Here is a 26,663-nt window from a genome sequence, read left to right as displayed (position 1 = left end):
AATGGTGCTCCATTACACCATTAATAGTGTAATGGTGTAATTACACCATTAATGGTGCACCATTACACCATTAATGGTGTAATGATGAAATTACACCATTAATGGTGTAATGGGTACCATTAATGGTATAATGGTGCACCATTACACATTGAAGAATGTAAAGAAGCCGGAGCGCGCAAGCCTGGTCCGGGTGCCGCCCGCCGCCGCCCGCGCTCTGTACTGGCCCCGCGCTGACCGGTCCCCGCGCGCGGCTTGTGCACTCCCGGACCAGCGCCCTCCCCCGCGCCCCCCCGCCCCCCGTCCTAGAGCGGGCGGGACGCGGCGTTGATAAAGATTTCCAAGGTGCGTGGATGGCCGTGTTGTAGGCGACGGCGCCGTCGGGGGCGAACTTCGTGGACATCTCCTTCTGAAGAGATCGGACGGCGTTCCAGGGCTTGCGGACTTGGACCGCGGGCGTCATGTAGACGGATTTAGCGAGTCCCGAGGTCTTTGGGACGCGCGTTAGCGTCTCCATGTCGAGCCAGAGCTCGCAGGCAGCGCAACCATCGGCGAGCCTTTGAGCAGCGCTTGGAGGAGGAGGTTGCTAGACCTTGGTGTCGGGGGGGAGGGGAGTGGAGGAGAAGGGGGCGGTAGTGGCGGGGAGAAGTGGCATCGGGATGGGAGGCCAAAGAAAATAAGAAACGAACGAGAAGAAACAAAAAGAGGAAAGAGACAAAAATAATAAATGGTTTTATTTTTGGTCACTTTGCTGAAACAGTGGACCGAATCTGTAAAAATCGAAAAAGGTGGGCCGCGATTTTGCAAAACCAAGCCCAAAATAAGTGAATTTTTTATTGCAAAAGGCCCCAGCGAGGTTTTAAGGTTTCAAAAAGAGAAAATTAGCAAAAATAAAAACAACTAGACTAAGGATTCACAATAGAAGTTACTCTTTTTTTTTTTTTCTTTCTTTTTTAATACATTACAACAATTTTACTATACCAACAGGCACAAACCTGCATTACGATAACACTATTATTCGATGGTAATCACTCACACCAGTACAGCATGGACAAAACAAAGGCACCAAAGCCATCATGCGCATATATATATATATATATATATATATATATATATATATATATATTCATAGCTCAACTTTCTTTTCTGCGTCGGCGGCGGTAATCTTCTTCTTCTTCTCCTCGCCCTTGCCCTCGCTCTCCCCGCCGCCGATGCTCACTACTCTCGGGCCCTTGATCTGGTCAGGGGCCAGTTTCTTGAGGCTCACCGTGAGGACCCCGTCCTCGAGCTTCGCGGTGACGGAGTCGAGGTCGGCATTGTCCGGGAGCCGGAACCGGCGCCAGAATTTGCCGTAGGACCGCTCGATGCAGTGCCAGTGCTCCCCCTTTTTCTCGTCGTCTCGCCTTCGCTCGCCGCTGACGCGGAGGATCCTGTTCTCCTCTATCTCTATCTTCAGCTCCTCTCTTTTTATACCTTCGCGTGTAGAGAAAACCAAGAGAAATGAATAAGCGTAGGTGTTTTAAATTTGATCATATATTAATTAAATTATAAATTAGATAGTAAAATTAAAATATTTTAATTTAAAAATGTGATAGGTGAGATAAGTTTTACAATAGTGTGTGTGTGTCTTTGTTGCTCTTACCTGGTACGTCCATGATGATCTCGTGGGACGTGGGGGTCTCCCTCCAATCCACGCGCGCCACGTCGACCATCGCCACGTCATCCCGGTCCAGCGCGAAGGGCACCTGCTCCAGGATCCGGAACGGGTCGGCGAGAACCCGGTCCGGGACCGGACTCCCGGGCCGGTCCAGCCACGTCAGCAGCGAACCGACCGTTAACGGCGCTAGAGTTAGCAGCTGCAGCAGCAGCAACAAGATAACGGTAACGGAGAAGGCAACGGATCGTCTCATCGTTTCGTTCGCTTTCGAAGAGGAGGCGTCGCGGAGATTCGTGCTCGACTAAGTTCGATGGGTGGGGAATTTATAGCCGTTGGAGGGGTCGGAGGGGTGGACCGACACGTGGCGGTAGTAATGGGGGACGAGAAGGTTCCAGGCCCTGGGTTGATGACTAGGGTGGAGAGATCGAGAGGCTTCGAGCGGGAACGGGCGATTGCCGGTAATAATTAAACGGTCACTCGCGTTCAACCTGAGAAGTTTCCAGAGGGAGCATCACTAGTGATTATTGCATAAGCACCCTCCTAAATTTAGATATTGTTTATATTATCCTCAAAATTCTAAGTTGGACCAAAATGTAAAGTTTTTTGATCTTTTATTTAAATTTTATGACTTAATTTAGATTGATTCGCTCCTCCATTTTCTCCCGCAATTCTCGGAGGGATCCCGACCTCCCTCTCCGCCGAAACCCTAACCCCATTAGAGCTACTGTTTCGCGAGCTCGATCTCCTCCATGGATGGAAATGGTGGTGGTGGTGGGCACTACCATGCTCTATCTCCGGAGGGGGGGTGTTTAGGGTAATCCGGAGTTAGGAGAGTTGGTATGATTTAAGCCCTCACCACTGGTTGTTTTGTTTTGATTTGATTTGATTTGGTTTAATTTGATTTGATTCTATTCGTAAATTGCTTTGTTTGTTTCGAGTTAATTTGTTTTGATGGGATTCGAACACAGAACAGGACCTGTTCTGATCCCATATAAAACAACAGTTTATCTCAAAAAAGCTTAAAGCTGATAGAGAACGGTGTTTTGGATGGTTATATTCAGTAGTTTTATGGGAGGTGTTGGTTGGCTATAACAATCACATTATATCAACTCATACATTTCAAGTTATGGAATCGCATGTTGTGACCTTTCGAATTAGAGAAATCCTCATATATGGGCAGTGATATTAGCGGGTAGAAATTATTAGCGACAAAGTAGATTCATTAAAACCGATCAAGTTTATCACGTGAATATTTGCTAAAATCCAATGTATTACTTGTCAATAGTAATTTCTGCTTTGTTAATATTACTATCAACTTACATTTGAATGATTTATAATGTAATTAGTATCACGAGCTATTGAAAAATTTATATGTGAATGTGATATGATATTGAGGTAGGAAATTTTGGGAGGAATAAGTGCCAAAAAGAGTATGTTTGGGCTATTTTAACAGAATGACTGCTGAAAGAAGTATGATGTCGGGGGATTTTTATGCTATGCCAAGCTTTTTTTGGCTTGTGATGCTTCCTGCATGGTATAAGCATTACGCTGGAGCTCAGGCTTTTGATGATGCTTCTATAATGCTTTTGCAAAGATTCTTTGGTGATTCACAGTTGTGCCGTAGTCCTGAGAAGAGCTTTGACAGTAGTGATGAGCGTCAAGAGAAGTGACTAGAGTTTAGAGTGCTGCGGGGGGTTCAAGCCGTGGGTGTGAAGGAGAAGAAAAATGAAGTAGAAAATTGTAATGGAATTTGACAGTAACTGGGAAAAGGATTACATGAGTTTAAGTTATTTTTCGGATTTGGATTGAATACTGTCTCCGCACCACTTCGATGAGCAAGTTCGTTCCCCCAACGCTTTCTGCCATTGTGGAATACCTCTAGCAGAATGCAACATGTTGGCAAGCTCTCAGCAGCCTAGAGTCTGTACTGATGTCGGCAGACTACATAGCAGACCTGCACAAGGTGGTGTACCGGTGAGGAAATCCATGTTTAAGACGTATAGTGACTTTCTAATGAAAGATGTTACAATCAGGTAATATTTTCCCAAACATTTCCAAGTTCTGGTGTTGCAAGTTTAGATTGCTTTATTGGAGAACGGAAGGATATACTGTAATGAAATACAGGTAGTATTACAAGCGAATGAAAAGTTGACATGCAGTGTGATGTGAGTTTATATAAGGTTAAGAACATTTTAGGGAGAATAGGTAGCAAAAGAACTACAATTTTAATGGCTTTTAGCGTGTATGCTGATTTTTTATTGCCTTGTGATACTTCCCACATTCTCATAACTGTTACATGAAGACTTCTCTCTACTTTCGACCTATATATTCTGAAATTTCAAGATTGGTGCTTATCTATCCTAGTTGATAGTACTAAATTATAGCTCCTCATCTTGAAAGGCTTTATATATCTGCAACTTAGAGCTATTTAGATCTTAGTGGTTTATTCTAGCAGCAGCAAAGAGTTTCTATCTATTAATTTGGACTCAACCTGTTTACTGTTGGTATTCGAGCAAATATTTCTTTATTCGTTCAGAATTTGTGGTGATAAGAGTTTGGCTAGGCCTGTGAATTGGCACTTTATGAACCAAAACATTTCACATCGTTGAATCAATAGGGTAATATACTCTGTTTTATTGGATTATTTCACTGGTTTCATATTTTTGATTGGCCAAAATAGATCAAATGAACTTATTTCCTTTCCAGGAGGATTAATAATTGAGAGTGGTGGGAAGATTATTGTCTTTGGAGGTGTAGGAAAAGAACAAGTTTTGATTAGTCATTACAGCAGATGAATTTGTAGAACAATTAATTGGTTCTTGGAGGATGAGGCTTCTCTTGCGCAGCCATCTTATCATCGGTTGCATGTAAGGTTTGCTCTAGCCTGCTCCAAAATCTGCAGTAGCGGCTTGCTCCCGCATCTCCGTCCTTCGTCGAGCGGTGTGTTTCCCCATCTATAGCCAACAAGTCAAAAACGCAGAATAAATATCATCTTTATAGAAAGCAAGTAGCTCTAGTATTGCACAAAACATAAGAAACTTGAGGTGTTCTGAAATTGCCCTTTATATGTCTTGTTGTTTGGAAGCTGAAAGTTACTAGACACTAAAATGTGCTAAAAAATGTAGAAGAAAATAGAGCTAAATAACAATAAGATTTGCTCCTTGGTTTTGAATATGGGAAATGAGCAAAGTACAATACCTATCTTTAGAAAGAACATCTGCTCCGAATTCTAACAATACTGCAGCAACAAGGTGTAGTCCCTCTGCTGCTGCAATGTGAAGTGGTGTCCTCAGATCATAATTTTTGGTGTTTGGATCAACTCCATATTCTAATAATCTTCGGAGAGTGCTGATATTACTTTCGGTTGCAATTTTACGGAGATAACTTCCATTATCTTCCAAATTCAGAATTGCTCTGTTCTTTACAAGGTGAGCAGCAATTCTATCATGTCCAGCTTTTACAGCTTCCAACAATGGTGAGCTCCCAAATTTATCTGTACGATTATGGGGTATCCATGAATACTGATGAACATAATGAGATAAATAAAGGGAAAAAAAAAGTTATTTTGGCTTTGTCTTATCCTACCTATGCAATTGACATTAGCTCCTCTTTGAACAAGGAACTTCACAATCTCTTCATGTCCTTTGCTTGTCGCCACATGCTATTTGCCAAAGAAGAAAAATAGATAGTGAATTATCTAATACTGCTGTATGATTGCGAATCTCCATACTTATTTTCAATTTTTCCATTTCAACAATGAAAAATGGTTGTAAGTTTCAAGTGGTCATTTACATGAATCAGTGTGTTCACTTTTCTATGATGTAATATACTTATCCATGCTCAATGACACAACTAAATGAATTCATGTGCCCCTTCTATCTAGTCTGCAGAACAAACTTTGGGGAACTTAAATTCATTTTTATTTTATGCTAAAAGTGTAATTGTGGAATGGAAATCCCAATGAAGGTGCATCACTCTCTTTAACTAATTTCAGTAGAGTGCTAAGTAATTTGTTAGCTGAGAAAATGAACATACTAGTGCCGTTCTTCCATCATAGTTGATTTTATTTGGATCTGCTCCTGCATTGATGAGGCCTTTCAAAGCGTACAGATCACCATGATAAGCAGCATTGTTGACTCTCAATACAAGCTCAGCCTCTTGCTTTGCAATCAGGTATGTGATATCTGACTCCAAATGCTTGATTCTTAAAGCAGTCCCTTTTCCCTTAAATGCAGAAAATGCCCATAGAATCATACTTTAAAACTAAAAATTAAAAACAATGTATTCTACTTTTTGCAGCAAAAAGAACTGAAAAACATCATACCTTTAGTAGATTGCTAAGTACTTTGCGACTGTCATTGAAGTAAAGTTGAAAGATGCTCGTTAATGACTGTTTCTCAATCCGTAGAAGCTTGCATAGCTCGCAAACTCGAACAGTGTAGGGTTGTTGAGTATTGCATAGCACGGCGACATCGCCAAACACATCATAAGGCTTCAGTTCTGCGATTGATTCCTCGCATCCACTTTTTCCACTAGCCACTTCCTCCTATGATAGGAAAACATTCCCAAACTATGATTGCTTTGGTTTATGACCATCAACAGACCCTAAACACCAAACCTTCTACTTGGAACCAATGATTTGTCAATATCATAGAACATTTTGAGAAAATAGTACCAAAATTCCATGGGATACGATGTAGATTTGATCGGCCGCACTTCCTTGCTCTAGGATTACTTCTCCTGGTAGAAAGAACTCTTCATTTAACTTCATCACCTATGAGAAACCACATTATATACTCATAAGAGGTAATGCGAATGCATCTTTGAGAGCAAGTACAAACTACAGCAAAATCTTGAGGAATATTTCATCTTACAATCTGATTTAGGAACTCATCTGAGCACCCTTTGAAAAGTTGGACCTCTTGTACAATGTCCATGAATAACGTCTGGGAGATCTGTCAAAATGTAAGATTCAGAAAGCAAAGTTAAAGTTGGTTAAACATATCTTTGTTGTTAAGTTGAATACTCAAATATTTAAAAAGTAACAAAACCTATCCAGTATTATATTATGAACTTATACACTTTGAGTTTCTAAAAATATTTGTTGTAAATTTGGTGTGTATTTCTTTCCATATTTTTTCTCAACAAACAATGAACATAAGAGTACAATCTAATGTTTTCGACCTAGGAGGGTTTTATTCTGTGCAGATTCAGACCTTTTACTAAAAAATGTTTCTTTTATTTTTCTTCTGCGTCTGCAAGAAGCGAATGAAAATCTCACAAAGAAAATGTAACAAGAAACCTAAGTTGCAAATTAGATCTCTTTTTTCATATAATTTTAATCCTAAGAGCTACAACTAAATGCATCTCGGGATTAGTGATGCAAGTATTGTTATTCTCTAACACTTCATCATCCATACAGGGAAATTACCACCTTTGATCGGATGGCGACTGGAATATCTTCAACTACACTATATTTGGTGTCGCTGCTTTCATAATGTAGTAGGAGGTGGTTTTTGATCTGGGACCTGATCTCCTTGCCAAGCTTGTTCCTGTTCATGTACTTGATAAGATCGGTCATCTTGTCGCGGAACCTCTCAGTCTTTGACCCCTTTACGATCAGCGCAGTCATGTTACCAATCAGGTACGCACCAAGTATCATATCGAATGAGATGTAGATCATAATGAATATCATCTCTCTCATGTTCACCGCATGTATGTCACCATAGCCTACATTTTGGCAATTAACACAAGGAATCAGATTTATAAATTAGGCTTGACTTAAATTTTGTCAAGATAACAAAACATATGTTGAACTGGATGTAAACTGGCCTGGGATTCAACCTAGATCCAAAATTACGCACAATTGGCCCTACCTATGCAACAAATTGACAAACTCAGTTTCAGGTCCATTTACCATTGCTGGAGCTTCTGCAAAATTTCTTGTTAGAGCCGCTCAAAGAAACATCAATAGTTTTCTTAGTGAAACCCCCAATTGCTTCTTTCTGTACTAGAAGCACAAACTTCAAATTGAAGCTTTTGCTTCTCGGGCTCTATTATTCAGCTTCCTCACCATAGCAGAGGCTCCAAACCTTTTATTTGTCAAATATTCAATTGCTACTTCCTGAAGTAGAGATGCTAGGATAAGCAAAACTGTTTGTGCCTTTTTGACCTACCTATGTAGAAAGAAAAGTTTTGATTTGAAACATTTGCTTCAAGGGTTTGAAATTTTATTTTAACTCTCTGCTAAGGTAACGTACTAGTCATTTACTAAATATTTGATTGTTATTTTTTTGGGGCAGAGAAACATTTTCAGGAACCAAAGATCAAACAAACACCGTTCCTTTTGTTCTGTGTGAGTGTGAGAACAAGCATGAGGCATCGATAAGAGTGCGTAAAATGTATGGGTAGTCCTTGCACTGTCCCGATATTTGCAAATTGGTTCCTTTCAGATAAAATGCACTTAACCCCACCATTGATTGTAAAATGACCTTTTAACCCTCTTTGCAGTGACTTCAAAGTGGAAGCCACTCTCCGAGAAAAGTACTTTTGCAACTAATTATGTTCAAGTAAAAAGTACAGTAACCAAGTTGCAATATCATGATAGTGCAGCTACCCATACATCTTTGTCTTCTATCAAAACTCTAGTACCCAATACGTACCGACGGTGGCCATGGTGACAATGGCGAAGTAGAGTGAGGTAATGTATCGCGTAGCGAAATCCATGTCCCTAAAGTTGATATACCTATAATCCCCCAATGTTAAGCTCCCGATCCACGTGGAGCCCTCATGCGGCGGGGGCACGGTGGTAGCTAGGTAGTAGAACACACATGCGGCAGTGTGGGTGCAGTAGAGCTCCACCATGATCAGCTTCGCAATCCGCGTGCATAGATAGTTTATGCGTATGTCCTTCTCGGCCTTCTTGAAAAAGTCCATGATCTTCCTCGCTCGGTATATGCGGATCCATAGAAAGTACCGGATGAGCTCTATGCGACCCGTTCCCTAATCATAAAGTGAGGACAATAAGTAGTGGAATAAGTTTCAGTTTTTTTTTTTTTTTTTTTTTTTTTTTTTTTTTTTTTTTTTGTAATGGTAATTATTTAGGTCATTGAACTTAAATATGCTGCAGTTGGATCACGACTTTAATTTCTATTTCAATTGAGAATGCTTTGTCAAACATGACTGAAATTTTTGGTAGCAAGGGACGCTTTGATAGTTGTCTGTTGATTCAAGTGTCACGTCATCTTTAGGAGATGACTTGGTGATGATGTAGAAGCTGATTCGGCAACTACATTAAAATTTCTCAGAGGATAGGTGGAAAATGCGTGTGCTGTTGAATATGAAAGCATGTCAAGATATTGTTAATGGTACTTTGAGCTTCGAGACATGGTTATTTTACTACATGGTGAGAGTAAGAGGTTCGGAGTTTCAAGTTCTTCCAAGATTCTTGTTTTACTTGATATCCAATGTGAGGTTGATTTTTGAGAATAAAATTTTGGTAGTTTAGGTATTTAGAGACAAAAGTGTCATTTTCATTTATTAGTACAATTAATCTGTTGTTGTCCTTTCTTTCGTTATTTTTTTAAAATCTATGTTTTAATCAGGATGCTTTGTCAAATAATTTAAGTTTTCTAATAGAGGGACAATCCGATAGTTAATGCAACTTACTATCTGGGAGATAAACTTGGTGATGATGTAAAAGGTGATTTAACAGCGAAGTCGTCCTCAAAATTATTCTGACTATCGATAGATCATCTTTAGGAAATGCATATATCTAATTACTACTGATATGTTGGTAATGTACCGCACAAGTCAATCTGTGCGTGACACATCAGCACATGTAGTAATAATCAAGATGTGATATGGCAACTAAAAAGTTACTTGTCTCATATCATCTCTCCGAGACGATATATTATGACTGTTACATCAGCTTTATCCTCCATCCTCTCAAGAAAATGAATAAATTAGCATGGAATGATCCAAATTCAACAATTAAAGCTAAGTAACTTGCGTAAAACTTTACGATGTGTTCTACAACTAAAGATTCGATTTAGTTATTTGTTTATTTATCTGGGTAATAAGATTGATCTTGTGTTATTACCTTGTAGATGGCATCCCAAGGGAAACAGCCGAGAAGGTCGAGAGCAAAGCTTCCTTTCAGGTAGCTGACCAGAAACAAAGAAAGAGAAAACCTTCAGCAATTCTTGTTCGACATCAATGGCGCGGTTCAGCAGTGCTTCAAACTTGGACGGTGGATTCGGATCGAAACGCAGTTCTGAAATATCTACTTATTATGTGTTTTTTTTTGGTTTTTTTTTTCTATTTGGGATCCATGTCGAATTGTTCTTGTAATGTGAATTAGGCTCCTATACTATTACTAGAATCAAGCGCTTTGTGCTACTAGATTTTTGGCCCTTAGATGCATGGATATGAATAGATGTGCAGCTAGGATGATAGCAGTTCCATAGAGTTGTTCGTTGCATAGTATGATCTAACGGGCGAAAATTGTCGAAGGGGTAGATCTAACTGCGAAAACTCGATATCTAACTGCGGAAAACTCGATAGTACCAAGTGCTTGATACTATCGATAGTGTAGTAGCCTGGCTCCTTATAACATAATCTTTTAGTTTTACTGTAATACACTGTTGGAATGACTTTTTTTCTTTTTTTTTTTTTTTCCGGTTGCTTCTTGTATCAAGAAATGTTATGTTAAAATAAAGGTGCAATTGCTTATTTACTTTTGAAAAAATTAGCAACTTTTTTATTTACCCTCTTAGAAGGTTAATATTAAAAATATTTTTTTAATATTTTAAGTTATTTCAAATATATTCCTTGAGTAAATTTCGTTAGGGGGTGTTTGGTTTGTCGAAAAAGCGTGGAAAAAAGTAAAATGCTAGCTATTTTGAAAATTTGTTTTTGGAATTTCAAGGGAAATTAATATTCTCGTTTTTCAGATTTTTTTCAGAAAAACTAAAATGCTAGTTTTCATAAAATTTGAAAAAAAGAGTTTTCGGAAAACGCTTATTTTTAAAAACCAAACAAAGAAAAAAACTAAAAAAGAGGTTTTTCATAGAAAATTTTTTTTCCTGAAAATGTTTTTTCACGCTTTTCCAACGAATCAAACAGTTCCTTATAGAACCGTTAGAAGTAGTTGTTATATCTATAAAATTACTATTTTGTTCTTACAAATATACCCTTGTGACGTCACCAATTTTTCTTATTTGTCCTTGAATAAAGGACAAAAAAATATGAGTAGAGCTATTATGCTATCGGAAGTATATAGAATCTGGTACTTCCTAATTTTTGGTCCTTAGATCAATCCCTTTAATCATTTTTAATCTTTAGATTAGTACTATTAACCTATGGGACCACTCAACCCTAGAGGTACTACTCAATTCTGGAAGGACCGCAATCATTTCAACCGTATAATTTTTAATCCAATGGTTGAAAAGTTGGAAACATCAGGTCCTCTATACTTCCGATAGCATAATAGCTCTACATCAAAAAATATTTTGATTTTTTTCTTTTTAAATATATCTTTTTACCATCACCAAATTTTTTTATTTGTCCTTAAGTGAGGAACAAAAGAGGTATTTTGATTTTTTTTTTTAATCTGGTAGAATTTAATCTGGATTTAATCCGAGATGAATTAACGGATAATAGCAGGTTATTTTTGAATAATGAAGAAATATACAAGAGCTATATTTTTTTTAAAAATAGAGAAATACAAAATATTTCAAAAATTTTGAAGAGTAAATTAGAGCCTACAAGGATTTGCTTTGTACAAAAAAAAAAAAAAAAAAAAAAAAAANCGTTATTTTTTTAAAATCTATGTTTTAATCAGGATGCTTTGTCAAATAATTTAAGTTTTCTAATAGAGGGACAATCCGATAGTTAATGCAACTTACTATCTGGGAGATAACTTGGTGATGATGTAAAAGGTGATTTAACAGCGAAGTCGTCCTCAAAATTATTCTGACTATCGATAGATCATCTTTCGCAAATGCATATCTCTAATTACTACTGATATGTTGGTAATGTACCGCACAAGTCAATCCATGCCTGACACATTAGCCCCTGTAGTAATAATCAAGATGTGATATGGCAACTAAAAAGTTACTTGTCTCATATTATCTCTCCGAGACGATATAATAGGACTATTACATCAGCTTTATCCTCCATCCTCTCAAGAAAATGAATAAATTAGCATGGAATGATCCAAATTCAACAATTAAAGCTAAGTGACTTGCGTAAAACTTTACGATGTGTTCTACAACTAAAGATTCGATTTAGTTATTTGTTTATTTATCTGGGTAATAAGATTGATCTTGTGTTATTACCTTGTAGATGGCATCCCAAGGGAAACAGCCGAGAAGGTCGAGAGCAAAGCTTCCTTTCAGGTAGCTGACCAGAAACAAAGAAAGAGAAATCCATCAGCAATTCTTGTTAGCCATCAATGGCGCGGTTCAGCCATGCTTCAAACTTGGCCGGTGGATTCAGATCGAAACGCAGTTCTGAAATATCTACTTATTATGTGTTTTTTTTTTCTATTTGGGATCCATATCGAATTGTTCTTGTAATGTGAATTAGGCTCCTATACTATTACTAGAATCAAGCGCTTTGTGCTACTAGATTTTTGGCCCTTAGATGCATGGATATGAATAGATGTGCAGTTAGGATGACAGTAGTTCCATAGAGTTGTTGGTTGCATAGTATGATCTAACGGGTGAAAATTGTCGAAGGGGTAGATCTAACTGTGGAAAACTCGATAGTGCCAAGTGCTTAATAGTATCGATAGTGTAGTAGTCGGGCTTCTTATACTATAATCTTTTAGTTTTACTGTAATGCACTGTTAGAACGACCTTCTATTTTTTTCAGTTACTTGTTGTATCAAGAAATGTTATGTTAAAATAAAGGCACAATTGCTTGTTTGCTTTGGAAAAAACTAGTGACTTTTTTATTTACCTTTCTTAGAAGGCTAATATTAAAAATATTTTTTTAATGTTTTAAGTTATTTCAAATGTACTCCTAGAGTAAATTGCGTTAGGGGGGTGTTTGGTTTGTGGAAAAAACGTGGAAAAAAAATTTCTGAGAAAAAAGTTTTTTATAGAAAATCTCTTTTTAAGTTTTTCACGGAAAACTAACTATTTTGAAAATTTGTTTTCAGAACTTCATGGCAAATTAATATTTCTGTTTTTCAGATTTTTTTTTTTAGAAAAGCTAAAATGCTAGTTTTTCATAAAATTTGAAAAAAAAGTTTTCCGAAAACCTTAATTTTTTTAAAACCAAACAAACAAAAAAAAAAACTAAAAAAGAGGTTTTTCATTGAAAAATTTTTTTCTTGAAAGATTTTTTTACACGCTTTTCCAACAAATCAAACAGTCTAGTGAACAGTTAGAATCAATTGTTATGTCTATAAAATTACTATTTTATCTTTGCAAATATACTCTCGTGACGTCGCCAATTTTTCTTATTTGCCCATAAATAAGGGGCAAAAAAAAATATTTTGATTTTCGCTTTTTAAATATATCTTTTTATCGTCACCAAATTTTTTATATTTGTTTTTAAGTTAGAAACAAAAGAGATATTTTGATATATTTTTTTTAATCCGGAAGAATTTAATCCGGATTTAACTCGAGATGACTTAACGGATACTAACAGCGGATTATTTTTGAACAATGAAGGAATATACACGAGTTATATCTTTTTAAAAATAGAGAAATACAAAATATTTCAAAAATTTTGAAGAGTAAATTAGAGCCTACAAGGATTCGCTTTGTACAAAAAAAGAAAAAGAACAAAAAAGGTGAGGGGAAAAAAATATTAGCACCACTAATCAATCTTTTAGCACACTGTTTCTATTTTCTTTAATTAATTTTTAAAATTCTCCCGGGAGGCTTTTAACCTATTTTTAGGTGTCTATGTATACCAGTTTAATTAGAGTTAGAGACACGAGTTCTAAATTTAAGCAAAAAATATATTTAATTTTCAACATAAATCTGTTTTCTTACTGGACATGTATATATTAAACGCGTATTATTACTATTTTTATCTTTTTATTTTTTTTAGTTTATAAAGTGAAAAGTCTCACTGCATGGCGATGCATTTGCGGTCGTAAACCAGTTTGAAAGTATGAACATCTCTGTAGGCGACGAAGAACTGCAGGACGACGTCGGCGAGGAAGACGGCCTGCGCGCAGTCGAGGTCTTGCAGGTGCTCCGGCAGCCCCCTGAAGAAGCCGAACTCCAGAGGCGTGACGAAGGTGGAGCAGACGGACCACACGAATATCATGCTCACCCACATCCTGTACCATCTAATAAAAAAAAAAAAAAACTCATTAATATTCATACTGCAACAACCCGACCCGCTAGCAATAATAACTCGTTAGTCCCAACCACCTGCCCAAAATGCTTAAGCCGGGTTATTATTACTAACGTGTAGGTCTCATATAAACTGATCGGAATCAGTATTCCATCCGATGTGGAACTATTGGGGGCGTTACAAACTCTCCTTGTTTAGATCCTGACGTTCTCGTCGGGTCCAAACCAGATCATAGACAGACAGACCAGGACCATAATTACCAAGCGATGTGATCGAGATTCTATGGGTTCAAGAGGTGGCTCCCACCAAATCTGTTGGTGTAGCACTTTGTCCCGCGTAGCACTTAGCTTTCACACTTCTGGCTGGTATTCGGCTCTGATACTATTTCTCTGTCATGCCCCGAACCCGATGTGTAACAGACGCCGCATACTTGCTAAACTAGCAAATATGCAAGGCTACAGAATCATACGAAAACTAGCAAAAAGATGATTATCAAATTTTCACTAAAATCAAATAGTCAAAAGATGAGACTAGGAAATTGAATTTCAACTAAAATCAAACTGAATTTCAATATCTATAAAACTAAAGCTTACTACGAATCACTAGAGAGATTCGGTCTACAAACTTCCATAAGTAACAAAAGTAGGTCCGAAAAAATAACGTAACAAAAATAGATAACAGACGATCATCTACGTAGTCTAAAGATTTACATCTGAAAATACTAGATGTAAAAATAAAAGGGACTGAAATCAAAACTAGCTACGTCTAAAGTTTTGCAATATTAACTTAAGTTCCATGTTAGCTCATAAGGTTGGCCTCTAAATCAATATACCTTCATTCGATTAATTATTGTTATTTTAGAGTTGGCCATATAATTATGTTCATATTTTTAAGCCGAGAGCAAGTTAGAAGCACTAATAGCATTCTGTCTAGCGAAAGTTATTGTAAAAATGCAAAAGTTCAGAATCTTATTTTTGCATTCCCTACAACAAAAGTTCTAAAATTTTGGTCTCAAAGATTTATCGTCAACGTTGACTACTACTTTTGAAAGTAGAGAAGTTATATGAAAAGCAAGAGTAGAAAAGCTCTAGTTTACGCCCAAAAAAAAAAAAAAGGTGTTTATGATTATCTTACCTTCCATTGGGATGTATAACAAGGCCATGGTAACAATCTTTTGGGATTTTCAAAGCAATGTTGCTATCCCATTTGCCCCTCCCAAAACCAAATTCCTTAGCAAATAGAGAGAGCCTACTCCCCACTGAACCATGCAAGTTATCTTCTACTTCATTCAACTCATACTCCTCTTGGATCTCCTCATGATCACCCATTTTTGAGTTTCTTTGCATGCAAGTGATCTCTCTCTCTCTCTCTCTCTCTCTCTCTCTCTTATATAGTTATATCAAAGTGTGGTGGGAGAGGAAACCTTTAAATAGGGTAAGAAGTTTGTGGAGTACTCCTCAACTATATATATATATATATATATATATATATATATGCCATTTTGAAATGGCTTCCCTCAACTTTAAAATTGTCCCATATTTTCTCGCATTAATTTGTAACCTCTTGGCCTTGTTTGGTGTCGTTGTCATTTTTTTATTTGTACAGGCGCAATAACTTTCTTCTTATTATTGTATTTTGGTTAAGTAACAAATTAATGACAGCTTGTATTAAAAAATTTTAGAACAAAAAAGACTGTAAATAATTCATCAATCCCTTTTACATTTATTTCATAGAAATTGTATTTTTTTTAAAAAATAAATAAAAGCAACAATACCAAATTAATGAGGCCCTTAGTTTTTTAAAAGAAAATTAAGTGACCTTAGTCAATTAAACTGTGGATTTTTATCATACTACTTTGTGATTACATCATGTCAATTTTGTAGTTTTAATCACGTTTACAAAATAAAACTGAAGCAATCAATGACTAACAGCTAATAGAGCAATCAAATTTAATAAAGTTTTACACTTGACTAACTATAACATATAATTCAATTTTAAAAACTCTACAATTAAATAGGCATATTCAAAATGGAATATAGTTGAGGGGGCGTCCATATATTTTTCACCTTTTAGTTTATTTTTTTGGAAAAACTTCAAAAAACCCCTGTGGTTTCGCACTTTTTCATTTTAATACCCTGTGGTTTAAAATGTATCAAGTTAGTACCCTGTGGTTTCGTACTTTCTCACTTTAGTATCCTGTGGTTTAAAGCGTATCAAGTTAGTACTCTGTGGTTTTATTTTTGTATCAAGTTAATAGCATGTGGTTTTATGTTTGTATCAAGTTAGTATTATGTGGTTTCAATTTTTTCTTAATAAAATATTAAACCACATGGTACTAAAGTGAGAAAGTGCGAAACCACAGAGTACTAACTTGAAACACTTTAAACCACAGGGTACTAAAGTGAGAGAGTGCGAAACCACAGGGTACTAACTTGATACACTTTAAACCACAGGGTACTAAAGTGAGAAAGTGCGAAACCACAGGGTACTAACTTGATACACTTTAAACCACAGGGTACTAAAGTGAGCGAGTGCAAAACCACAGGGTACTAACTTGATACACTTTAAACCACATGGTACTAAAGTGAGAAAGAGCAAAACCACAAGGGGGGTATTTGAAGTTTTCCCTCTTTTTAAAAAAAAAAAAAACTCACAATGATATAAACCCTAACATAAGAGAAAAGGATTGGAGAATGCACAATAGCCACTAGAGGCATATGAAATGGGTTGTTGGAGGCTCATCTGAGTCCATATTTTCTACTAAAGTGTCCTCACCTGAGGATCACTTTAAAGTTAGGTTAATTATTGTGACATGTGCATGGTATTACATGGATGTACCTAAATTTGGTCCTCATACAGTCATACACACTCAAATGACCTTCCTTTTTTAGTTAATATAAAATACATTAATTGCGTATTCTAATCGTATTAGTTCATAATTTAATCACCCTGACTACATTAGCCAAACCACTAGTTGGTATTCTAATGGTAAGACCATGGGTAGGGTCTCGACAGATCATGTTCGTTCAAGAGTCCTAAAACTATTAATTTGTATTTTTGTAACATTTCAATAGTCCAATATCGGACGAAAAAAGGATTTATGAATGGAAATATAATGGTTTAGAATCCTAATAATAGTAACTGTACTTAAGCATTTTTAGGCAGTAGTTTTGCTATACTACGGGTTTGGTAGGAGCCACCTTTCGAATCTCGAATCTCATATCGCGCGTCTGATAATTCTGATCTATGTATATGTACAATTTGAGTTTAGACTTGTGCAGAACCTTAGGGTCTAAACAGAAAGAGCCTGTAACGCCCCAATAGTTCCATATCGGATGGAAAAGAATTTGTGAACGAGAATATAATGAATTAGGGCTCTAGTAAAAATTAATGAGTTTTAGCATTTTTGGCCAGTGGTTTGAGCTCAACTAGTTATTATTACTAGTGAGCCGGATTGTTACAATTTCAATGGCAAAATGTTTGGGTTGGGTTTGATAAGAGGAGTATAAAGATCCTGAAAAAGCTCTGCTCGAAGGCTTTTGTAACAAAATTTGTATCATTCTACCTTCTATAACAAGTTTTTTGGCATGTAGCCAATAAATAGAGGGGCAAAGTTTGCATAATTTTATGTCAAAAATTTTACAAAAATAATATAGATATATAGCCTTAGCATTTTCTTTCACCTTTAAAACATAGAGGTGTTATTTTACTCCGTTTTTCATTTATTGAGTTGATATTATTAGCGCAAACACTAACATAACGTCTCATTGAATGGAGCGTGCTTACTAAGTATGATCTCACTGAACGGCTTAGAAATAATCTTAACGTCTCCTTCACCTACATAACGTAGATTAGATGAGTTTAGGACCGGCTCCGATATCATATTATCCGTTGATATTCTTAATAGTTATATTAACTAATTCTACTATTGTGCACAAAAATAATTACTAAGAAACAAATTGAAGATATAGTCATCTTACGAATGTTTTTTCTTTTTTTTTTTAAGCTGAATATCTTTACCAACTGTACCACGAGCTGAACACATTCCTCTCTTTTATCATCTTATCCTCTTCTCTTTTTTTTTTTTTGGTTCCTTTTTAAGCCACAAAGTAAGCCTCCACAAGGGATTGACTTCATTAAAGCGTGGAGACCACTCCAGGAGCTTTGATTAGATATACAAAAAAAAAAAAAAAGGGCCAAAAAGAAGAGCCATGCATGTTGACAATCCAAAGGGTGATTGTGTATGTGTTTTGAGTGTGAGATGGGTTCATGTTTTATTAATGCAAAAGGATGCATATTTTGTGACTCTACTTAGTGGGATTAGGGGTTTTAATTTAAGTGTTGATATGGGTTGGTAACAGGACAAAAGCATTTTGGCTAAAGTAGTGGAGGGAGATAAGTGGCTTGGCCTATATTCCACCTTGTAGGTTGCATTACATTATATAAAGGGAAAATCTTATATAAAACACAAATGGAGCTCTTTAATGGAGCTTGGTTACAGTGGAGGAGAAAACTAAAACATTGTGCTTGTTTAGACCCACATCTTAGGATGTGGTGTCATGAGGCTTTCTTCTTTTTAGGACTTGAAAATTTTCAAATAAGAATGAAATGAGGTTCATTGTATACATAATTTTTGCCGTAACCACCAGCATTCTGTCAGCCGAAATCGCGATGGAGCGCATCGCTAGTGATCGGAGCTCGGACTTCACGAGAGCCCGAAAAGCAATCCATTTGCATGAATGTCAAAGCAATCCAAGCATATGTAGAATATTGGCGTACCAAACTAATAATAAAACTCTCTTTATTACAGACAAAATAACTCTCACATATAAATTATTCTAACTCACACACTCACTAATATATACACCCAAAAGACTACAAGCCTCACACACTAACTCACACAACTTCCTCTCACACACCACTCACACCTTACGTCACTACTTCATCTCTCTTCACTCTACCACTTGGTGTGGAGGCCTCACCTATTTATAGGCTCCAACCTACATACATGAGTACTCTAGAGTATTCTAGAGCACTTTTTTCTAGAACTTTCTAAAGTGCTCTATTAGCAAGTAGAGAGCACTTGTTTCTAGAGTTTTTCATAAAGAGAGAGAGTACTTATTTCTAGAGTACTCTAGAGTGTTCTATTAGCAAGTAGAGAGAACACTTGTTTCTAGAGCACTCTAGAGTGTTCTATATAAAAGAGAGAGAGAGAGAGTCGCCTCTTTCAGCATATGCCACTCAACTTCAACTTCATTTACCAATCAAGCTATAAACTTGATTACTAATCCAAAGATTCTAATCCTTTTACCTCTCAATGTATTGGTACTATACTGTAATATACAGACCCAGAGAGAGAGAGAGAGAGAGAGAGAGAGAGAGAGAGAGTAGATATATATACACAGAGTAGATTACATACACTCCCAAGACTAGAAAGATAAAAGGTAGTTAAAGATCAAAGCTGTGGCTGTTGAAGTGAAAAACTGCGGCGCTCCGTTTTCCCCTGAGATTCTGAGACCTGCACTCTTTCGCGACACTCGACTGAAGCCCAGGCGGACCACATACTATCACACCAATATCAACAGGCCCCATTTGTTCCGCGAAGGTGGTAAATATTGCTGTAAAAAGTAAAAAGAAACATTTTAATGAAGCGCGCTAATATGAAAGAGAATACAACAGTAGAAGATGATCATGATTAAACATGACTTTGTATGTGTTTTTGTATAAAATTTCGCTTAAATTATATCGCGGATATCAAAATGTTCATTTTGCTCCCCTGCAATATAGGAACCTATATGTTAAACCCTTTAGCTACAAGATCTCATCACTTTGCCGCCTACTTTAGTGTTCAGCAAAAGTAGATATGTATCACTTGGCCTATAGGCCAATAGGGGAAACCATAGGTTCTTAAATTTCAGGGGTTTCTTGGCCTTTGTTGTGGAACAATATTCATTTGTCTTTAAAACCTTGAGCGAGTCGAAGATCAATCATTATCATGTTTGCGAAAACGCTTTAGCATTGTAATCCCACCATGAACTTTACCTTGGAAGTCAGGCCTGCACCCGTATCGAGTCGTCTGGAAGCTCGCGAGATTCACCTTACTCGTCTCATCAACTAGCGTCGCCTCCTTGCACATACTTATGTTGCTTTTCTTGTTATCATCGACCGCCAAATTCTCATAGCTCGAGTTCCTCTTTTCCGAACGATGCCACAGGAAAACAACAATGCCGCCGACAAAAACGACTCCCGCGATCATGCATAAGGTGAATAAGAGCCCTCGATACCACCAAGCGAATATACCGAAGCGTTTGATGTAATAAACTTCCACCAAACCAAATAACACAATGAATCCAAGAGTAGATAGAATTACATATGTTCCAGCCCAGAAATTATTTCCTGTACCGACCAAACTCGACATGCAGCTTCCATTTTTTACGCAGATGGAGGAGAACTCAATGTTCTCATCAACCTTACCCTCTTCCTGCGAGAAAAATTCAAGGAAGTTGGTTTTGTATCAGAAAATGTTTCTTTCAGAAGGGAAACAGATAATAATGCTGAAGTCAAGTACCAATGGAGGTTCTGATTCTTGAGTCACGAAAGCTTGAATATCCAGATGCAATTTATCCAAGAAAGACGGAGAAATGGATCGCAAATCTACTGCTGAAAGGAGAGAAAACTCCTTTGATTTTTTGACGGCCCAAACAACCAAAATGTTTTTCGGCAAACAAAGGTTCCCTTCGCTGATCCGGTGAATGATGTCGCTCAATATGGCCAAGAAGGGCGATATACCGATGCCGCCAGCTACTAGAATCAGATTTTCATACCTAAACAAGAGTGAAGAATGAATGCATGGATGAGAAATCCGTCACAAGAAACAGCATTAAAATTTCTTATTAAAGCGGCGATTTTAGCAAGTTGAACAAATGAGCATATATATATTAAGGACCCAATAAGGATGGTCGCAAATCGCTCGAATCCCCATTCGATTCTATGTCATTGAATAGAAATAAAATTTTGGAGAACTTGAAAAAATAATAAGTAGCGAGAAGCAATCAACAATAAGTAACAAAAGTAAGAGGCTTACATTAAGTGGTAAGGTGATTCATGCCCATAAGGCCCTTCAACACACGCGGTTATTCGATTAGGTTGCGGCTCGGAGTCATTTTGTGGCTGTTCCGTGATATTAGAAATGAGATCACGTAGTTCACCAGTCCACGTACCGAGTACCTTTATGAGAACTGAGATATGGTATTTGCCATCCAAAGGACTGGATGATACGCTGAAGGGATGCCACTGCAACCATGATAATTCGCGTACTTGAACGAAAATAAAACTCAGAGCATTATAACAAAGATCTGCATAAAAAAAATGAAGCCATAAGTAAAGTAAAACCACTTTCTATTACAAAATCAACTTTTCCGACCACACAAGTTAAGGGAAGGCCATTTTGGTAAGAATCGGCATTTTCAGATGGTACATATAACCACCTATGAAAATTCCGATTTACAGGGGTATTAGTGTAAATAGATTTTGCAGGATATACATGTAAAAGCGCCAATTTAACATAATCAAGATCATGGATAAGTTTTCTTTAGTGAATGACAGCTTTTTAGGAAATGTAAGAGAAGAGAACTCGGACAAAGTTGGCAGTTGACAATAAATGGAAGATGAGCAAGAATTATTACTTGGCGGCTTTGAAAGTATCAATTCTATTGTGCCGCACGGACGGCAAGCCGCGGAAATGACGTCGACCTTAGTTCGGGATTGGCAGAATCTCAGAAAACGATCAAGGATGAAGAGGAAAACTGCTCCAGCACACATGCTGAAAATAAAATCGCCGACATGCAGTGCTAAGAACACTACAAAGATCACGTATAGCTGATGCGTGTAGAAAAAGAGCTCGAAGAACTGCTTCCTCACAGGCTGCAGTGATGTCACCCACATTAAGAGACCTGCCGACAAGCTAATTACTCCAGGAAAGTTAGCAACACCGATGTCTTTCCAATCTAGCATCTGCACATGGAAAGCCAGATGTCTTTTAATTAGAAATAATCTCGAAAGAGAGTTTAATAGAGAGCTATTTCCTTCCTATATTATCATTTTACGAGATAGGTAATCGACGTACTCAAAATTAACTATCTAGCTTGCATGTGTTCGAGCAACCATTGTCTAAAATATTTAAAGAAGAAGCCTTTCCTACCATAAAACTACAGCTCGCTGCTATCAGAAATCCATATAACTGGGCCGTTCTTGTTATACTCTTGTTCCTATTATTGTTATCAATCATGGACTTGACAATTATAAATATGATTGAGCATTCAAAGGGATGCAACTAAATATATAATTCAGGCTTACTTCTCGCCGAAGATGGCCCTGTAATGACCATGAAATCACATAACATAAGCCATGTAACGTAAAAAGAGCCATGGTAAGGTGTCCAAGCCAAACATGGTATTTCGTCGCATGCTCAAATGGTATATCTATTAAACGAAGAAGAATTGAACCCCTTGCTACAGGAAGAAATAAGAAAACCATGCAGAATAATCCAATTGAGCCTAGCCGAAGCCCAATGATCTCTAACATGAAGTAACTGCAAGAATTAAATTAGCAATGAGATTAGGTAGATTGGAAAAATGTAAATAATAGATGGGGTTACTACAAGCTTCATAAGTGAGCATCACTAAATTCTAATACAGAAATGGATAATCATAAGCCAACGTATAGAAGGTGCAAAAAGAACGATAATTTTTCAACTGCTAAAATTGTGCAAAAATATTGAGTGAAGCAAATTTAAGGAAAGGGGTTCCCAACATCTATAAAGCTACTTGGCAAGTAGATTTATCTACACTGGAGTTTACAGTTTATGCTCATGCAACAAAAGATCCACTTTTACAGATTACTTTGCACATAGAAAGACTAAAATCATAAGATGGCATTTACTGGTTTAGTGACTTATCTTTGTCTCCTATACCAACAAAAAAAAAAAAAAAAAAATCAAAAGTACAAATTGTTCAAGTTGTTTTATCTACAAAGTTGAGCATGGGAAGTATAGAAAACATAAAAGCTGATCAACAAAGCTCCAGCCGATAATTTCATCAGATGTATGCGATAGTGTTAAACCTTAAAACACATGAACATGCCTTCTTTTTTTTTTCCCTGACGCGGAAAGAAAGATTTTTTGCAGATAGAAACAGACATAATCACCAAAAGAATTTAGTGTGACGCTTGCAGATCAAAGAGGAACTTAGATACTATGATGCTTTCTATTAGAAAATTACTGGTCTAAAATAATCATATGATTACTCAACTGATTGATACTAGTGATTGCATGGTCCTGACTACAAATATATTATTAGAAAACTACACAGAGAGATAAAAAGAAGCTTTCATATGCAAGCTATCAAATCATTCAATCATAAGAAACCTTTTAAAGCATAAACAATTAACCAGTCAAATCCTCTATATGTTAATGCATAAACTCTTCATATGAGAGTTATATGGCCTTTATAGTTAGTCAAACATTATTGACAACTCAAAAGTACACTTACTTTAGTTTGGTGAAATTTAGTTAAACTCGTCATCGGATACTTCCAATTTCTAATAGATGTAGAGCCATAAAGGAATGAAAAAGGAATTTTCTTAAATTTCTTTTCACACAATAATTTTCCCTCTCACAAATGCAGGAGAGCATAGGAATCTACTTTGTTCAAACCAAAACATACCTTTTCTCTTTTGAAGGAAATGGAAACCCTGAAACCATGTTACTTGCTTGTATTATGTAAGAAGTAATCGCCCAGACTACGTATACGATGAAAAGTGTTATGCCAATAAACTCTGCAGCAGAGACAACTCCAAATGGTCCGTCAACAAGAACAGGGAATGTCCAAAGACGAAACCTCGGAAATTTTTGCTTCTTCTTCCTGTTACCAATAGAATCCTTTGAGCAAATAAACTTCGCCTGAGAATTTAGTCCATAAAAGATCGACCTTACACTAATTCTTAGCGCCCTTGCTTACGTGTATAGTAGAGATTAGATGAATCATACCACGTAAAGTAAAATGAGAGACAAAGAATAACCCACAAAATGTTCGATACGGGGAATTAAACCCATGGCCTCTTCAAATTGAGCAAGCTTATGACAAGTTCTAATATCGTGTTAACCAAAATATAAGCAACACATGATGCATACCCTGATGGCTACAAATTTAAGAAAGTAAAAGCAATTAAATGAGAGAAATACATACCCGAAATCGTCACTCGAGAAGGCGGCGACATAGATAAACGCGAGAAACGAAATGATCAGAATTGGCGCGCTAAATCCGAGGAAAATGCTTCCTGCATATACAATTCACAACCAAACAAATATGAATCTTTTTTTCTTTTTTTTATCACTGCTTCAACAAGAAGAGCAATTCAGTAAAGTTTCCACCTGTGATTCCAAAGATTGTTCCTTCGGTAAGTTTGATCCATTTGGAGAACAAATTGTGCACAAATTCAGTTGAAAAGAAGTAAATGGCAGCAACCCAAGTTATGAACAACACCCACATCAAAAATTTGAGCAATAGTTTGGCCAAAGAAGCACTTTTGGAGAAGCCATGGTCAAAACTTCCATTTGAAAGAAGTGGCTCCCCAGAAGTGCTTTTAACAGCCATGGGAGAGTAATAAATATTTGGGCTTCTATTCTACAACACTCTATCCTGGTTCCAGCAACTATGCTTGCTTTTTTATAGGAGAGAATCCTCAAATAAATTGAACAATAGTGATGGTGAGGCAACTGGTTAACACAAAAATTTTATTTGAGGCATTTTATCAAACAGGGTGAAGTATAAACCGCAAGTATCCTACATTGGTGAACTGATAAATTGTAGTGGCTAAGAAAAAAATCCTATCTTTAAAAAAAAAAAAAAAAAAAAAGTATACAAGGAAGCAAACAAAGAGGGAAGCTGATTCCAACCACTCAGGGACGGACTCACACTCTCTCTCTCTCTCTCTCTCTCTCTCTCTCTCTCTCTCTCTCTATATATATATATATATAGAGGCTGGAATACAATCAATAGTACTAAGTTATAAGTGCTATTAATTTTTTAGCCTTTGAATTGAAAAATGTGCGGTTAAAATGATGTGGGCCTCCTAAGGTTGAGTGGGTGGTTAGTTGAATAGTATAATCTAACCGGTAAAAATAATCGAAGCATTAAATGATAACGCTTCAACTGGTCCTAAACAGCACTACGTACGTCCTACAAAGTAAAGCCAAAAAAATGTACAAAAATTATCGGGAAAGAAATTTTGTACTGCTTATCTTAACAAAATTATTAAAATTGTTTCCACCCTACAGATTCAAATGGCTAGAAGTTGGTCAGAGAGTAAAATCACACTTATGTGGTGAGCTGTGAGAGAAAGTGATCGGGTAATCCATGTGGCAAAGGCGGGAGCAGAAGTAGCGAGCGGCCCAGAAGTGAACAGCAGGGAATGTGACGCAGGAGAGAGCGACGGCCGTACTGTCGGATGGGCTCTCCTGATAAAGGTGATGCCCACCTGATTCCTTTTTATGCAATTACACTTTTGGCTGCTGGCTCTCAGCGTGATTCTTTTTACGGTTGACAATTCAGTCCGTTGTTCGCGAATCAATTCACGTTCGGCTCAAAGTAAGCTCGAAACTAATCGCTCGTTTAATGAACGAGCTGAATATGAGCTGAGTTTTTCAGAGCCAAACCTATGACACTATCTCGACCTTGGTTCTCTTCTCCCGTGCGCATGCTCATTGCGTCGAGCCCAATTTCGCAACCTTCGATACAATCTCCCTTTCATATATATGACTATCTCGACCTTGAACTAGAGGTGAAAATTCAGCTCGCCGTTTGCAAGTTAGCTCGTGTTTAGCTTGAACTGAGCTCGATATTGAATCGCTTGCTTAGTAAACGAGCCGAACACGAGCTGGGATCAGCTCACTCGTGTTCGGCTCGATAACAGCTTGAATACATATATTTTATATTTATATAATTTATTTAATTTATATGTATATTTATTTATAATATACTAAATAACTATATAAATATATATTATATATATATATATATATATATATATTAATTTGATTTTAAAAAAAAAATAGAAAGCCGAGCTCAATTATAAAAAAATTCATTTCTATATAAAGTTAGATCAAAATCTAATAGATAAGATTTAATAAATTATTTTTATATATATATATATATATATATATATATATATATCTAATATGATTCATTTAACTTATTATTTGTTGGTCAGTTCGTAAGTCAGCTCGTATTCAGCTTGTTTATTAATAAGCCGAATACAAGCTGAATTTTTCAGCTTGATACATTAACGAGCCAGCTCGTGTTCGGCTCGTTTATCAAATGAGCCAAACACGAGCCGGCTCCAGTTCACTTGTGTCGGGCTCGTTGACACTCCTACATTGAACATGACATTTGTTTATCGTTTTAGGAGCATGCAGATCCACATTTCCAATCTCGCCTAGTACATAAAATGGGTTGTTTATGGGCCCATCTAGGGGTGTAATGTGGGCCGCAGCCNCACGAGCCGGCTCCAGTTCACTTGTGTCGGGCTCGTTGACACTCCTACATTGAACATGACATTTGTTTATCGTTTTAGGAGCATGCAGATCCACATTTCCAATCTCGCCTAGTACATAAAATGGGTTGTTTATGGG

The 26,663-nt window shown here is 36.9% G+C and overlaps 3 protein-coding genes and 1 long non-coding RNA gene across 5 annotated transcripts; 1 reads left to right on the top strand and 3 right to left on the bottom strand.

Moving 5' to 3' along the window:
* On the bottom strand, positions 929–1,959 carry LOC109726454 (22.0 kDa class IV heat shock protein-like). The gene is made up of 2 exons (XM_020256041.1): positions 1,640–1,959; positions 929–1,470 (listed from the first exon to the last, which is right to left on the bottom strand). Exons 1-2 carry the CDS (start codon positions 1,905–1,907, stop codon positions 1,124–1,126), a joined length of 615 nt encoding a protein of 204 aa, XP_020111630.1. The 5' UTR covers positions 1,908–1,959; the 3' UTR covers positions 929–1,123.
* LOC109726455 lies at positions 2,050–3,990 on the top strand. The gene is made up of 2 exons (XR_002220522.1): positions 2,050–2,491; positions 3,108–3,990. It is a non-coding gene; the product is annotated as an uncharacterized LOC109726455 (long non-coding RNA).
* LOC109726345 (potassium channel KOR2-like) lies at positions 4,509–12,008 on the bottom strand. Its single transcript, XM_020255880.1, has 11 exons — positions 11,995–12,008; positions 9,756–9,819; positions 8,317–8,656; positions 7,089–7,384; positions 6,529–6,609; positions 6,330–6,428; positions 5,979–6,200; positions 5,690–5,878; positions 5,240–5,315; positions 4,853–5,147; positions 4,509–4,608 (listed from the first exon to the last, which is right to left on the bottom strand). The coding sequence occupies exons 1-11, from the start codon at positions 12,006–12,008 to the stop codon at positions 4,509–4,511; spliced, it is 1,776 nt and encodes a 591-aa protein (XP_020111469.1).
* Positions 18,752–24,891, bottom strand: LOC109726453 (ferric reduction oxidase 6-like). Of its 2 annotated transcripts, none has more exons than XM_020256040.1 (9): positions 24,405–24,891; positions 24,220–24,310; positions 23,698–23,895; positions 22,331–22,565; positions 21,661–21,988; positions 21,060–21,330; positions 20,544–20,799; positions 20,018–20,456; positions 18,752–19,572 (listed from the first exon to the last, which is right to left on the bottom strand). In XM_020256040.1, the coding sequence occupies exons 1-9, from the start codon at positions 24,625–24,627 to the stop codon at positions 19,424–19,426; spliced, it is 2,190 nt and encodes a 729-aa protein (XP_020111629.1). In that variant the 5' UTR covers positions 24,628–24,891; the 3' UTR covers positions 18,752–19,423. The 2 variants fall into 2 exon arrangements, with proteins under 2 accessions (XP_020111629.1, XP_020111628.1); XM_020256039.1 differs by having other exon boundaries at positions 18,752–19,593; positions 24,405–24,882.

Source organism: Ananas comosus, linkage group 21, assembly GCF_001540865.1.
Source record: "Ananas comosus cultivar F153 linkage group 21, ASM154086v1, whole genome shotgun sequence".
NCBI classification, from domain to species: Eukaryota; Viridiplantae; Streptophyta; class Magnoliopsida; order Poales; family Bromeliaceae; genus Ananas; species Ananas comosus.
Note: the sequence above shows the minus strand (reverse complement) of the source record. Positions and strands in the feature narration are given on the sequence as shown.